The 14,937-nt window shown below is 48.8% G+C and overlaps 1 protein-coding gene across 2 annotated transcripts in view; it reads right to left on the bottom strand.

Moving 5' to 3' along the window:
• Positions 1-14,937, bottom strand: part of TMEFF2 (transmembrane protein with EGF like and two follistatin like domains 2) — an 895,617-nt gene that overhangs the window by 35,487 nt on the left and 845,193 nt on the right. For both annotated transcript variants that reach the window (XM_066577156.1, XM_066577157.1), the window contains exon 9: positions 14,164-14,322. In XM_066577156.1, the coding sequence (XP_066433253.1) occupies positions 14,164-14,322 (159 nt within the window). The remainder of the gene's footprint in view (positions 1-14,163; positions 14,323-14,937) is intronic.

Raw genomic sequence — 14,937 nt, 5'->3', positions numbered from 1 at the left:
TGGTTTTGTGACTTGAAACCACCCTTCAATATCAAAACTCTCATATCTCCTATGTCATGTCCATGGTTAGAGAAGTGCTCGGCCACAGGCAATTCTCTTTTTCTGTGTTCAATCGTGTGGCGATGAGATCTCATCCTGGCTTTCAGTTTTTGTCCTGTTTCTCCAACATAAAGACCCCCAACAGGACATTTACTGCACATGATCAGGTACACAACATTGGACGTGGAACATGTGAATGTCCCCGGGATCTTATAGTCCTGCTGTGTGTTGGGGATCCGTATTATGTCCGCAGTCAGTATATGTGAGCAGGTCTTACAGTTCCTTACATTACAGGGATAAGTTCCTTTTTGTGTGTCAGAGGGACGTGCACTCCTGATTATAAAGTTCCTCAAGTTAGGAGGTTGCCTGTAACACAGAAGCGGAGGGTCCGGGAATATGGTTTTCAGACGGTCATCCTTGTGTAGGGTATGATGGAGTTTCTTTGCGGTTTTCCCTAGTGCCTCTAGTTGCGGATTGTAGGTCACTACTAGAGGCACACGTATGTTTCTTTCCTTCTCCTTGTATTGGAGTAGTTGATTCCTGGGTATCCTGGTGGCTCTGGTGATTTGGTCATCAATTGAGGTGGGATGGTAGCCCTGATTTATAAATGTCCTTTTAAGATGGTACAAATGTTTCTCTCTGTCTGTTGGGTTGGAGCAGATAACAACCTTTGACACGCTGAATACTAGGTAAATGGTTCCCGAGGATTTATGCGTGAATGGGAAGTGTGAGACATTTATTATACAGATAAGACCCCCATCAACAGTAATTCAGGGACCATAAAACTTTCACTCCCTTATCAGTGTTTAGCTAAAAATGTCTCAGTACCTCTTGTAGCATGCTGACCCCCCCCCCCCGCCCCCCCAACAGTAATTTAGGGACCATAAAACTTTCACTGGCTATCAGTGCCCAGACAAAAAAAGTTTGTTTGCTGTTGCAGAATTCCTTTTAAGTGCGAACCAATCACATCCATATCTGTGCCTTGTCATAAGTATGTATGTTATAAGTTTGTATAAATATCCATGCCTCTTCAGATCCAATCCATAAGCCTGAAGAAGAACCCTGCGTTGGTTCGGAAGCTCGCTATTATTACATCATGTATTTTTGTTAGCCATTAAAAGGTATCATATCTACAAGATTACGTGGTTTCTCTTGCTGAGTACAATCACATTTTGCTCAACTAGTAATAGCATGCAGAGTTTGTCAGCAAATAAATCAGAAGTTCACAGGGGACTTATGTTCACCCCAAGCTCTGACCTAGTCTTCCTGGACTTGCAGTCCTTTATGTCCCAGTAACCAGCTCATTGGACGCAGCTGAGCTTGCTGAACATTCATCTCACCCCGGCTAAGCATCTGGGTGAGCTATACACTCCGGCCAGCACCCTTCCTTTCACGTCTACAGTATGTTATGGGTTGACTTTCAGAAAACTTCTCAAAGTGCTGTAGAATTCTTTTCTAGGTTGTAATAATGAGGCACCACGGCCTAAAAAGTGAAAAATAATAAACTCTATATTATACCTTTTGGTTTTAAAATGAGCGCATTCAGGCACCTTCATACCCCACCGCTGTCCACGATGGCGGCACTTCATGCCCACATTATTTCTGAGGCCTAATGCACACCACCATATTGGGACTTGACTAGACTGTCAGTACTTCCATCCATAGCAGTCAATGTGCTCATTTACACAGACGGTTTTTCTCATGGACACGCAGTCAGTTTCATACAGGCAATCGCGATATCACAATTTTGCTCATGAGATCTCGCAAAAACCTCGCTGCCGTTTGTGATTTTCTCAAAAAAAAAAAAAGACAATAGCACTTTCCAATGTTAAAAATGCATTGCATCGCATGAATATCGCATTGCGATTAAACAAAGCCTTCATATGGAGCATGGGCGATTAAAAAAGAGCCAAACTTCGAAAGATAGGACATGCTGCGATTTAAATTTTTTTTTCTTCACGCACCTCGAATGAGTGAAACCGGCCTCTGTGTGAGAAAAAAAAAAATCGCGCATCATGCACTAGTCTGGTCTGGACAATATTTGCCCATCCAAGTCAATGGGGATTTTTAAAAAATACACAGTACGCGGACGCTTTCCGTATTTCACAGATCCATTGCTAAGAGATGCCGTGAAAAAAAATGAATTGGCGCTGGTTTCAGGTTTTTTGCAGCTGTGAAAGATGGATGACATCTGGAAGTAAAAAATGGCCACACGAATCACATATGGGACTGCTTCCGGAGGGCAAAATGTCAAGTGCAGCACAGATGGGTTTTCATCCCTGGTGTGTATAAGGCCCGGGTAGAGCGAGTATAATGCCGACCTTTTTATTTTCCCATTTTAGCTCCTGCAGCTTCATTACTACAACACAGAAAAGGCAAATGATGTCTCTTGCTTTTTCCACATCATAAGCCGCAGCATGGCAGAGGCGATGGCGGCCATACAGGAATATTACTGTGATTTATACTTATTTTTAACAAGCCTTTTTCGCTTCATATACTATAGTAAACCTTTTACAGATTATTCATTTAATGTAACCAGCTGAACCATTCTTTGCTCTTATTCTCCTGTTGGAATGAGGACTCCGAGCTTCTTCTTGCTTAAACAGTTTTATAGCAATTTTGTTCCTATCCATAGAAGAAAACTAATAAAAGACATTTATAGTATAATATAATGAAGGTTAAACCCATAAAGCATGGGTAAACGCATGGCATTTAAAACCTTTCACATTAAAAATATTTATGCTGCTCTTTCTAAATCCAGCCACATTAGTAACAAGAGACGGAGAGTTCACCGATGAGACTGCAACGCCACCTATTTACTGCAGCTTACAAGTAGAGGCACACTGCAGATAGCTGCTTCTACCTAAACCACACACACATATACAGTGGTGCCCTGTCATACGAGTTTAATCCGTTCCAAGACGGAGCTCGTAAACCAAAAAACTCGTATGTCAAAGCACTTTCCCCCATTGAAATGCATTGAAACGCCAATAATGCGCTCCAGTGCATTGCAATGGGGAAACTAACTGCAAGTAAAGAAATAAAAATCGATACTCACCTACTGCCAGCGTTCCCCGGTGATCTGCGGCGCTGCTGCAGGTTGTCGCTCCCTCCTCCATGCCGACAGAGCATTGCTTTCTGGATGCAGGGCTTGAATGTCCCGCCTCCAGCAAGCTAATGATCTGATTGGTTAACTCAGCCCCACGTCAGCCAATGAAAGGCGGCGCTGAGTTAACCAATCAGAGCATTAGCTTGCTGGAGGTGGGACATTTAAGCCGCTCATCCAGATAGCAATGCTCTGTGTCAGCGTGGAGGAGGGAGCGACAGCCATCACGAGGATGAAACGCCGGTGACAGGTGAGTATAAATCCCCCCCTGAGCCTCAGCTTGCAAGTTTTTTTACTTGCAAGCAGGCTTATACCCCACGTTTTTGCTCATAAATCAGAGCGAAAATTCGGGAGAGAGCCTGCTTGCAAGTCAAAAAACTTGCAAGCTGAGGCATTCGCATCCCGAGGAACCACTGTATAAGACAAAAACAGAAAGCTAAAGAGAGAGATGGAGCAGAGACCAGTAGAGCAAGACAGACCGAGAGAGAGGGTAAAACTTATGGATTGAAAGAGAGGAAAAGTAAAAGAGCCTGAGAGGGGGAGCTAGAGAGATAGAGGGAGAGACATATAGTGAGAGACAGAGCCAGAGAGATCGAGGGAGAGACATAGAGACAGAGAGATCGAGGGAGAGACCGAGACTTAGAGGTAGAGAGAGAGAGTAAGAAAAACAAGGAAAACATGCAACAGGAGGAGAGTGCGAGAAAGACAAAGAGCAAACGGAAGAGAGAGAGAGCGAGATAGAGATAAAGGTAGAGACTAAGAGAGACAGTGTAGGGGGCTGCCCTAAAAGGTTAAACTGTTGCTATGGCAATGGACTATGAGATTTGCCAAAATACTATGTATGCCAAAATTTGCATGCTGATCTGAAGAACCGAAGCTTAAAGGATGCTGATCGACTGTCTGAAGCTCCCCAAATAGAAGGACAATTTCTTGCAAGAGAAACCACACAATCTTGTAGATATGATACCTTTTAATGGCTAACAAAAATACATGATGTAATAGCGAGCCTCTCGGGTTCTTCATCAGGCTAAAGAACCCGAAGAACCCGAGAGGATCACAAGCTCGCTATTACATTGCGCATTTTTGTTAGCCATTAAAAGGTATCATATCCACAAGATTACTTGGTTTCTCTTGCTGGGAACAATCACATTTTGCTCTACTGGCTAACATGGTACCAGATCTTTGTTTTCATTATACAGGCACTGTTATAACAAGTGTAGGTGCTGCTGAGAATGCTATCAGAAGGGGTGCAATAGTCTAGAGAGACTGCAGAGGCAGCAGGAGCCGCTTAGGGTTGAATACCAGAGACTGTTGGGAGCTGCAAGAGCAAGATTCTGTGCTAGAGCCACATCCCAGTGGAAATGTCAGCATTGTGACAAAGATCCAAGTGAACTGTGATAGGCTAATGCAAGGTCAGCAATGTAAGTCTGAGTCGGTAGCTTCGGTGACTCCCGTGCAATGGAATTGTAAGTGAGCTTGGCCTTGACCAGTTACTAGGTGTGCACACCAGAAAGGGAGTCGGTCAGTTAATTAGCAAGTTAGTCATAGGAGGCAGGAATAGCTTTATGGATGCTGGACTTTATGCAAGTTTCGGGTGCTCGAACACAGTTTAAGGACTGTGCTATTTAAAGGAAAATCGCATTGAGTAAAAAGGGAAATCAGCTTTCCTAGAAGACTGAGTGGGGTATTGATCACCAAAAGTGAATTGTAATCCTTTATTCTAGTACGTGGTCCATATTTCTGTTGAGCGGGACTGATCTGTTTACAGTAATATTGATACGTTTTTACAGCACTGACGTGATTTCCTATTAAGTGCAAAGTAGAGAGGGTTTAGCTAACGATCGTTCGCAACAAGTCATTTTAAGGTAGAAAGTGAACTGCCTGATTGCCATCATAACTTTGTGCACTTCCATTCTTCTGTTAGTGAATAAATACGCCACAATTTACCCCATCGACATCGTGACACCGCCCACAGCGACGACTGAACAACAGTGGAAGATAGAGACCGGGAGATCCAGAAACAGAAAGAACCAGCAAAAGAGAGAAATAATGTGAGCCACACGCTGGCCTCATAGCCACACCACCCTCATGTCTATTTATAAGTGCGTCTGCCATGAGGAGGAACTGCAGGCACACACTGCAGAGGGTTGGCACGGCCAGGCAGTGACCCTCTTTAAAAGGGGCGGGGCGATAGCCCACAATGCTGTACAGAAGCAAAGAGAAATCCAATCCTGTGCCACCTCCATGAGGAGCTGCACACGTGGGCATAGCAATGGGGAACCCATGTGCCACACACTATTCATTCTGTCAAGGTGTCTGCATGCCCCAGTCTGACCGGGGTTTTTTATAAATAGTCACAGGCAGGTACAACTCCGCAATGGAAATTCCGTGTGCACCCACAGCATGGGTGGCTCCCTGGAACCCACCGGCTGTACATAAATGTATCCCATTGCAGTGCCCTGGACAGCAGAGCTAACGTCAGATTAAATGCAGGTGGGCTTCGGCCCATACTGCATGCCCCAACCTGACCGGGGTTTTTAATTCATAGACACAGGCAGGTACAACTCCCTATTGTGAAGTCCCTGTGGACCGACAGCATGGGTGGGTGCCAGGAAGCCACCGGCGGTACATAAATATATCCCATTGCATTTCCCATCACAGCTGAGGTAATGTCATGTTTAATGCAGGTGGGCTTCGGCCCACACTGCATGCCCCAGTCACACTGGGGTTTTTTATAAGTAGACACAGACAGGTACAACTCCCTATTGTGAAGACCCTGTGGACCCACAGCATGGGTGGCTCCCTGGAACCCACCTAAGGTACATAAATAAATCCCATTGCAGTGCCATCACAGCTGAGGTAACGTCCGATTAAATGCAGGTGGTCTTCGGCCCACACTGCATGCCCCAGTCTGACCGGGGTTTTTAATACATAGACACTGGCAGGTACAAATCCCTAATGTGAAGTCCCTGTGAACCCACAGCATAGGTGGCTCCCTGGAACCCATCGGCGGTACATAAATATATCCCATTGCATTGCCCATCACAGCTGAGGTAACGTCAGGTTTAATGCAGGTGGGCTTCGGCCCACACTGCATGCCCCAGTCAGACTGGGGTTCTTTAGCAGTGGACACATGCAGTTACAACTCCGTGTGGACCGACAGCATGGGTGGGTCCCAGGAAGCCACCGGCGGTACATAAATATATCCCATTGCATTGCCCATCACAGCTAAGGTAACGTCAGGTTTAATGCAGGTGGGCTTCGGCCCACACTGCATGCCCCAGTCAGACTGGGGTTCTTTAGAAGTGGACACATGCAGTTACAACTCCGTGTGGACCGACAGCATGGGTGGGTCCCAGGAAGCCACCGGCAGTACATAAATATATCCCATTGCATTGCCCATCACAGCTGAGGTAACGTCCGATTAAATGCAGGTGGTCTTCGGCCCACACTGCATGCCCCAGTCTGACCGGGGTTTTTAATACATGGACACTGGCAGGTACAAATCCCTAATGTGAAGTCCCTGTGGACCCACAGCATGGGTGGCTCCCTGGAACCCATCGGCGGTACATAAATGTATCCCATTGCAGTACCCTGCTCAGCAGAGCTAACGTCACATACAATACAGGTGTGCTTCGGCCCACAGTGCATGCCCCAGTAAGACTGGCAATATGTTTATGTAGCAAAAGTGTAGGCCAACCCCACACACCTTGCTGTACCATGAGTGCAGGCGAAGCCCATAAAAATTACTAGGATTACACTGTAGGCGAAGGCCCAAAAAAATTGGTGTACCAACAGTACTAATGTACCTCAGAAAAATTGCCCATGCCCAACCAAGAGGGCAGGTGAAACCCATTAATCGCTTTGGCTAATGTGGCTTAATTTGTACCTAGGCCTGGAGGCAGCCCAGTTAAAATAAAAATTGGTTCAGGTGCAAGTTTCAACGCTTTAATGAGAATTGAAACGTATAAACATTGTTTACTAAAGGAATATGACTGAGCCTTGTGGGCCTAAGAAAAATTGCCCGTTTGACATGATTACGTGAGGTTTCAGGAGGAGGAGCAGGAGGATGAATATAATACACAGATTGATGAAACTAAAAGGTCCCCGTTTTTGATGGTGATAGAGAACGATGCTTCTATCCGCGGGTGCAGCCTACGTATTGTTTAGGTACCGCTGCTGTCCGCTGGTGGAGAAGAGAAGTCTGGGGAAATCCAGGCTTTGTTCATCTTTATGAGTGTAAGCCTGTCGGCACTGTCGGGTGAGAGGCGGGTACGCTTATCCGTGATGATTCCCCCAGCCGCACTAAACACCCTCTTTGACAAGACGCTAGCCGCAGGACAAGCAAGCACCTCCAGGGCATACAGCGTGAGTTCAGGCCACGTGTCCAGCTTCGACACCCAGTAGTTGTAGGGGGCAGAGGCGTCACGGAGGACGGTCGTGCGATCGGCTACGTACTCCCTCACCATCCTTTTACAGTGCTCCTGCGGACTCAGCCTTGACTGGGGAGCGGTGACACAGTCTTGCTGGGGAGCCATAATGCTGGCAAAGGCCTTGGAGAGTGTTCCCCTGCCTGTGCTGTACATGCTGCCTGATCTCCGCACCTCCCCTGCTACCTGGCCCTCGGAACTGCCACTAGCGCTGTCGGATGGGAATTTTACCATCAGTTTGTCCGCCAGGGTCCTGTGGTATAGCATCAGTCTCGAACCCCTTTCCTCTTCGGGTATGAGAGTGGAAAGGTTCTCCTTATACCGTGGGTCGAGCAGTGTGTACACCCAGTAATCCGTAGTGGCCAGAATGCATGTAACGCGAGGGTCACGAGAAAGGCATCCTAACATGAAGTCCGCCATGTGTGCCAGGGTACCTGTATGCAACACATGGCTGTCCTCACTAGGAAGATCACTTTCAGGATCCTCCTCCTCCTCAGGCCATACACGCTGAAAGGATGACAGGCAAGCAGCATGGATACCCTCAGCAGTGGGCCAAGCTGTCTCTTCCCCCTCCTCCTCATGCTCCTCCCCCCTCCCCCTCCTCCTCCTCCTCCTCAACGCGCTGAGATATAGACATGAGGGTGCTCTGACTATCCAGCGACATACTGTCTTCCCCCGCCTCCGTTTCCGAGCGCAAAGCGTCTGCCTTTATGCTTTGCAGGGAACTTCTCAAGAGGCATAGCAGAGGAATGGTGACGCTAATGATTGCAGCATCGCCGCTCACCATCATGGTAGACTCCTCAAAGTTTCCAAGGACCAGGCAGATGATTGCCAACCAGGCCCACTCTTCTGTAAAGAATTGAGGAGGCTGACTCCCACTACGCCGCCCATGTTGGAGTTGGTATTCCACTATAGCTCTACACTGCTCATAGAGCCTGGCCAACATGTGGAGCGTAGAGTTTCACCGTGTGGGCACGTCGCAAAGCAGTCGGTGCACTGGCAGATTAAACCAATGTTGCAGGGTCCGCAGGATGGCAGCGTCCGTGTTGGACTTGCGGAAATGTGCGCTGAGCCGGCGCACCTTTCCAAGGAGGTCTGACAAGCATGGGTAGCTTTTCAGAAAGCGCTGAACCACCAAATTAAAGACGTGGGCCAGGCATGGCACGTGCGTGAGGCTGCCGAGCTGCAGAGCCGCCACCAGGTTACGGCCGTTGTCACACATGACCATGGCCGGTTGGAGGCTCAGCGGGGAAAGCCAGCAGTCGGTCTGCTCTGTCAGACCCTGCAGCAGTTTGTGGGCCGTGTGCCTCTTCTCTCCTAAGCTGAGTAGTTTCAGCACGGCCTGCTGACGCTTGGACACCGCTGTGCTGCCACGCCGCGCGACAACGACTGCTGCCGATGTGCTGCTGCTGACACATCTTGAATGCGAGACAGAGGTTGCGTAGGAGGAGGAGGGTGGTTTAGTGGAGGAAGCATACACCACCGCAGATACCACCACCGAGCTGGGGCCCGCAATTCTGGGGGTGGGTAGGACGTGAGCAGTCCCAGGCTCTGACTCGGTCCCAGCCTCCACTAAATTCACCCAATGTGCCGTCAGGGAGATATAGTGGCCCTGCCCGCCTGTGCTTGTCCATGTGTCCGTTGTTAAGTGGACCTTGCCAGTAACCGCATTGGTGAGGGCGCGTACAATGTTGCCGGAGACGTGGTCGTGCAGGGCTGGGACGGCACATTGGGAAAAGTAGTGGCGACTGGGCACCGAGTAGCGCGGAGCCGCCGCCGCCGCCATCATGTTTTTGAAAGCCTCCGTTTCCACAAGCCTATACGGCAGCATCTCCAGGCTGATCAATTTGGCTATGTGCACGTTTAACGCTTGAGCGTGTGGGTGCGTGGCGGCTTACTTGCGCTTGCGCTCAAACAGTTGCGCTAGCGACGGCTGGACGCTGCGCTGAGAGACATTGCTGGATGGGGCCGAGGACAGCGGAGGTGAGCGTGTGGGTGCAGGCCGGGAGACGGTCGTGCCTGTGTCCTGAGAGGGGGGTTGGATCTAAGTGGCAGGTTGGGGCACAGGGGGAGAGGCAGTGGCGCAAAGCGGAGGCGGTGAACGGCCTTCGTCCCACCTTGTGGGGCGCTTGGCCATCATATGCCTGCGCATGCTGGTGGTGGTGAGGCTGGTGGTGGTGGCTCCCCGTCTGATCTTGGCGCGACAAAGGTTGCACACCACTGTTCGTCGGTCGTCTGCACTCTCAGTTAAAAACTGCCACACCTTTGAGCACCTCGGACTCTGCAGGGTGGCATGGCGCGAGGGGGTGCTTTGGGAAACAGTTGGTGGATTATTCGGTCTGGCCCGGCCTCTACCCCTGGCCACCGCACTGCCTCTTCCAACCTGCCCTGCTGCTGCACTTGCCTCCCCCTCTGAAGACCTGTCCTCAGTAGGCTTAGCAAACCAGGTGGGGTCAGTCACCTCATCGTCCAGCTGCTCTTCCTCCGAATCCTCTGTGCGCTCCTCCCTCGGACTTACTGAAATTATAACTACCTGACTGATAGACAACTGTGTCTCATCGTCATCGTCCTCCTCACCCACTGAAAGCTCTTGAGACAGTTGCCGGAAGTCCCCAGCCTCATCCCCCGGACCCAGGGAACTTTCCAAAGGTTGGGCATTGGTCACCATTGCTTGCTGCCCATTCTGGTCCTCAGAATGTGTCATTGTAATGGAGTGAGGAGGCTGGGAGGAAGGAGGAGCAGCAGCCAGAGGATTCAGAATTGCAGCAGTGGACGGCGTAGAAGTTTGGGTGGTCGATAGCTTGCTGAATGCAATTTCTGCCATCCACGACAGGACCTGCTCACATTGCTCATTTTCTAATAAAGGTCTACCGCGTGGACCCATTAATTGTGAAATGAATCTGGGGACACCAGAAACGTGCCTCTCTCCTAATCCCGCAGCAGTCGGCTGCGATACACCTGGATCAGGAGCTCGGCCTGAGCCCACACCCTGACTTGGGCCTCCGCGTCCACGTCCTCTAGGCCTACCCCTTCCCCTCAGCATGGTGTAGTACGAGTAGAGCAGAAACAGAACGCTGTAATTAAATGTGCCGCTTATTGGCCTGTGGTTGGAGGCTGACTTCGCTTACGGAACGCACAGCAGAGCCAGGAAACAATTTTCCGCACGCCTGCAGTGAGACGTAGGTGCGTATGACTCAGCTACTGGAATTCACAGCGCAGAAGTAGTCAAGTGGCCAAAGGGCAGTGGTAGGCCTTAAGTATTTTGCTTCAATTTTTTTAAATGGTGAGCTGAAACACCAGTCAGATGCTGTATTCAGCGTATATTATGTATACTTTTTCCCTCTGCCGCTATCACAGCGGTGATGTAACGGAGACAGCAGAGCCAGGAAACAATTTTGCGCACGCCTGCACTGAGACATAGGTGCGTATGACTGAGCTACTGGAATTCACAGCGCAGAAGCACTCAAGTGGCCAAAGGCCACTAGTAGGACTTAAGTATTTTGCTTCTATTTTTTTAAATGCTGAGCTGATACAGCAGACAGATACTGTAGGCAGTGTAGATTATGTATACTGTTTCCCTCTGCCGCTATCACGGCGGTGATGTAACGGAGACAGCAGAGCCAGGAAACAATTTTGCGCACGCCTGCACTGAGACGTAGGTGCGTATGACTGAGCTTGTGGAATTCACAGCGCAGAAGCACTCAAGTGGCCAAAGGCCACTAGTAGGCCTTAAGTATTTTGCTTCTATTTTTTTTAAATGCTGAACTGATACAGCAGACAGATACTGTAGGCAGCGTATATTATGCATACTGTTTCCCTCTGGCGGGATGACGGCGGTGATGTAACGGAGACAGCAGAGCCAGGAAACAATTTTGCGCAAGCCTGCTGTAACGCTTAGCTGCATATTAATTAGGACTACTACCCCCAGCAGACACGCAGTACACTGAAGACGGTCACAGGCAGCCCAAGTATAGTATTTTTCCCCAATTTTTTTGAAAAAGCCCACTGCCTATATAGACAGTATATCTCTTTCACCTTTCCCACTGTCCCTGCCTCATCAGTACTGGCCCTATACTCTGTACAATGACTGCAGAATGAGGACGCAATGGTCTGCACGCCCGATATACAAAAAAAAAAAAAAATTGTGCAACACTGCTCACAGCAGCCTCAACAGTACTGCACACGGTCAGATGTGGCCCTAAGAAGGACCGTTGGTGTTCTTGAAGCCTAATATAACTCCCAACACTCTCCCTATAGCAGCAGCAGCACCAGCAGCACTGTCCCTGAACTCTGTCAGAATGCTACTGTGCCGAGCCGTGGGAGGGGCAGATTTAAATACTCGGGTGTCATCTGATCTCCCCAGCCACTCACAGGGGGGTGGAATAGGGCTGGAACATCACAGGAGGAAGTTGTAATGCCTTCCATGTCTTTCTTTTAGCTAGAAAAGCGCGCTAACGTCTCAGAGATAAAAGTGAATGTAACTCGAACACCGCGTGGTGCTCGTCTCGAGTAACGAGCATCTCGAACACCCTAATACTCGAACGAGTATCAAGCTCAGACTAGTACGCTCGCTCATCTCTAGTCGCGTCTATGGAGGAATAAATCTATTTTCTGATTTTGTACGCCTGGAATGCTGTCACTCTCTCTGCATATATTAGACTTTACATGGGAGTCTGAGGCTCAGACTTCCACCTGTGACGTGCATTCGGAGACTTAGAAGTCTTATTGTGTGGTTGATAAACCCTGAAGTGTACTGCGGATTAATTGCGTTGTATTCCTGTTCCTTCCCTGGTGTCAGAAACGGGCCTCTGGCCGCAAACAGCATTTGAGTCTGAATAGGTTTCTGTGTCCAGGCTTGATGATGGTGTAGAGTCCTGCAGCGACCGAGAGACAAGGCTCACGCTGAGGAGCTGGCGGGGTAGAGATGGCACTTGTCATGGTGGCTCTGCCAGACTCCTCCCCGGAGGGATGCATGCAACCTCGGCCAAGGCACCGCTAGGCCTTTTCCATGCAACGCTGGGACAGCGGTTACCTGTATAGGGATGTGTAGTGGAAGTTGTCACTCGTGATGCCATCGTCCCTTCACACTGCTGATGCTCCCACAGTAGAACTAATAGAGTTCACACACTGTTATGCTTAAATACCTCAATCACTGTGAATGGGCGGTGACTGGAACTGGTAATACAAGTATTCACATGCCAGTGCAACAATGACAGTTAGGCAAGGTCAGGGAGGAGAACACAGGATGGCATCGGACCTTTAGGCTAAGTTATCTGTAAGGTTACGATCCTGGCAAGGGAACACTCCGGAGAAGGACGAAGGAAAAGAACACTCCACTGACACTCACTTGTACTCTGTAGCGTGGACACAGCACGGCGGACTCCTTTCTTCTCTCTCACTCCTCACAAGCAGTTTCTGGAATTGGGGAGCTCAGAATACCTCTCTTCTGCTTCTATCCCTTCACCACATGAAGGTTGAAAGTACCCGCATGTGGCCGGCACTCACACTCCTCACAACCATTGAAGAAGATAGAAGACCACAACTAAGGCCGGCAGTCCACGGGCGTTGCGAAGTCCCGTGGCAGATCTCCGCCGCGGGAGCCGCCTCTATGGAGCAGGAGCCGCACACGAATTTTCGCTGGTCAGCCTAGTCTAATAGATAGGCTGACCACGGAGAATCGGGGCAATTCGCAGCACGCGCAATGATTCTCCGCTCGTGGACACGGGGGCAGCGCTTTCCATAGCAAAGCTATGGAAAGCTTCATCCTGCGTGATTCATTGGCGATTTACCGCCGGCGAATACACAGTCGTGGACAGGGGGCCTAACTCTCAATCACTCATATTTATATCATTCAATACCACGTGACTAGACAAACTCGTTATTTTTCCCAGACATATCCCAGCCACTTTCAGACAATAATCTCTTACATGCTGCAGCTGTGCAATACACATTACAGCAGGCAGGACAATTTGCACATTGCATCCGCACTGAAGACATGACATGTATGACAATTATGGAGGGGCCAGGTATACATGTTTTGGGACACTACAATGGGGATTGTTTTGCAGCACAGTAGAGGACTATGGGGGTTGTTTGGAGTACTGCAGAGGATGAGGGGAATTGTTTAGAGGACTGTAGAGGATAATGGGGGATTCACTGAAAGCCTGTTGAGGATGATTAGGTTTGTGTCAAGGATGATGGGGGTTGTGTGAAGGATGATGGGAGTTGTGTAGCGGGGAACAGGGGGGAGCCCTCTCTCTCTCCCTCTCCCCCCCCACTCCCGGCTGCAACCCCCCACTCACCCACGGCGCCCCCCCGAATCTTTTCGCCCGAGTACGGAAGTACTCGAAAATCGCGGTACTGGGGCAAAAAAGGGGGCGTGGCCGAGTAGGCTCGCTCATCTCTAATTACCATCCATTAGCAAAATAATCATCTGCAAATATTGCAAGTTGTGAGGTCTAACTTTTCTTTAGTACATAATTATCTTTAGCCCTAACCTTTTTTGGCAGAGCACAATGTACTTTTTTAATTCCCCGCTTGTGTCAGCTCCTAACAAATATGATACCAGTCAATCAAAAGATTACTAACCTTGTTATACAAAGAACTACGACGCAGATGATGGCAATCTGAATGGTACCAATCACTGCTGCTATTAAAACATACTGGAACCGTACTGGGCCTGGAACTACGTATAACACATTAAAGTCCTTCTTTTCACATTTTGATCCGCTGTATCCCGCATCACACCTGCAGCGAAGAACACAATCATTAGCAAATATAATCAAATTCATTCCATCCACATTACTTATTAGAAGCACATTTTCTTATACAGACATAAAGATATTTGGTTTTATCTACTGCATGATCATGTGCAGCAGAGGTATAGCTAGGCGTTCTATCACCCAGGGGTAAAACATTTTTTTTCATGCCCCTCCAAAAACTGCAGACTTCACTTCCACTGGCTCTGCACCAAAATGACAGTTGTGAATTCAACATTCCTGACCCCATTTTAAATGGCTGTAGCTCAGATTCTATAAGTGCTATAGATGTCAATTTGGGGCCTATAATACTGACTTTAAAATGACACCAGAGGCACGTTGGTAGCACTGATAGAACCAGAGCTACAGCCATTCCAATTAGAACAAGCTCTGTTAGTGCAAGGCTGTAATGTTCTTTTCCTGCAGAACTGGCTCTTTTCCAGATAAGCTGTAGGGGGGTTAAGTTGCTAGGATAGCAGCACTCCTCCCCTTCAGTCCTGACTGCAGCTGGGGCATATGCCTCCCCTGTCCCACCCTAGCTATGTCCCTGTGTTCACATTTTATTAGGAGCAATAAGTGCTAATTTTAACAGGTTGTCAAAAAT

The sequence above is a fragment of the Eleutherodactylus coqui genome, chromosome 8, assembly GCF_035609145.1.
Source record: "Eleutherodactylus coqui strain aEleCoq1 chromosome 8, aEleCoq1.hap1, whole genome shotgun sequence".
In the NCBI taxonomy this organism is placed as follows: Eukaryota; Metazoa; Chordata; class Amphibia; order Anura; family Eleutherodactylidae; genus Eleutherodactylus; species Eleutherodactylus coqui.
Note: the sequence above shows the minus strand (reverse complement) of the source record. Positions and strands in the feature narration are given on the sequence as shown.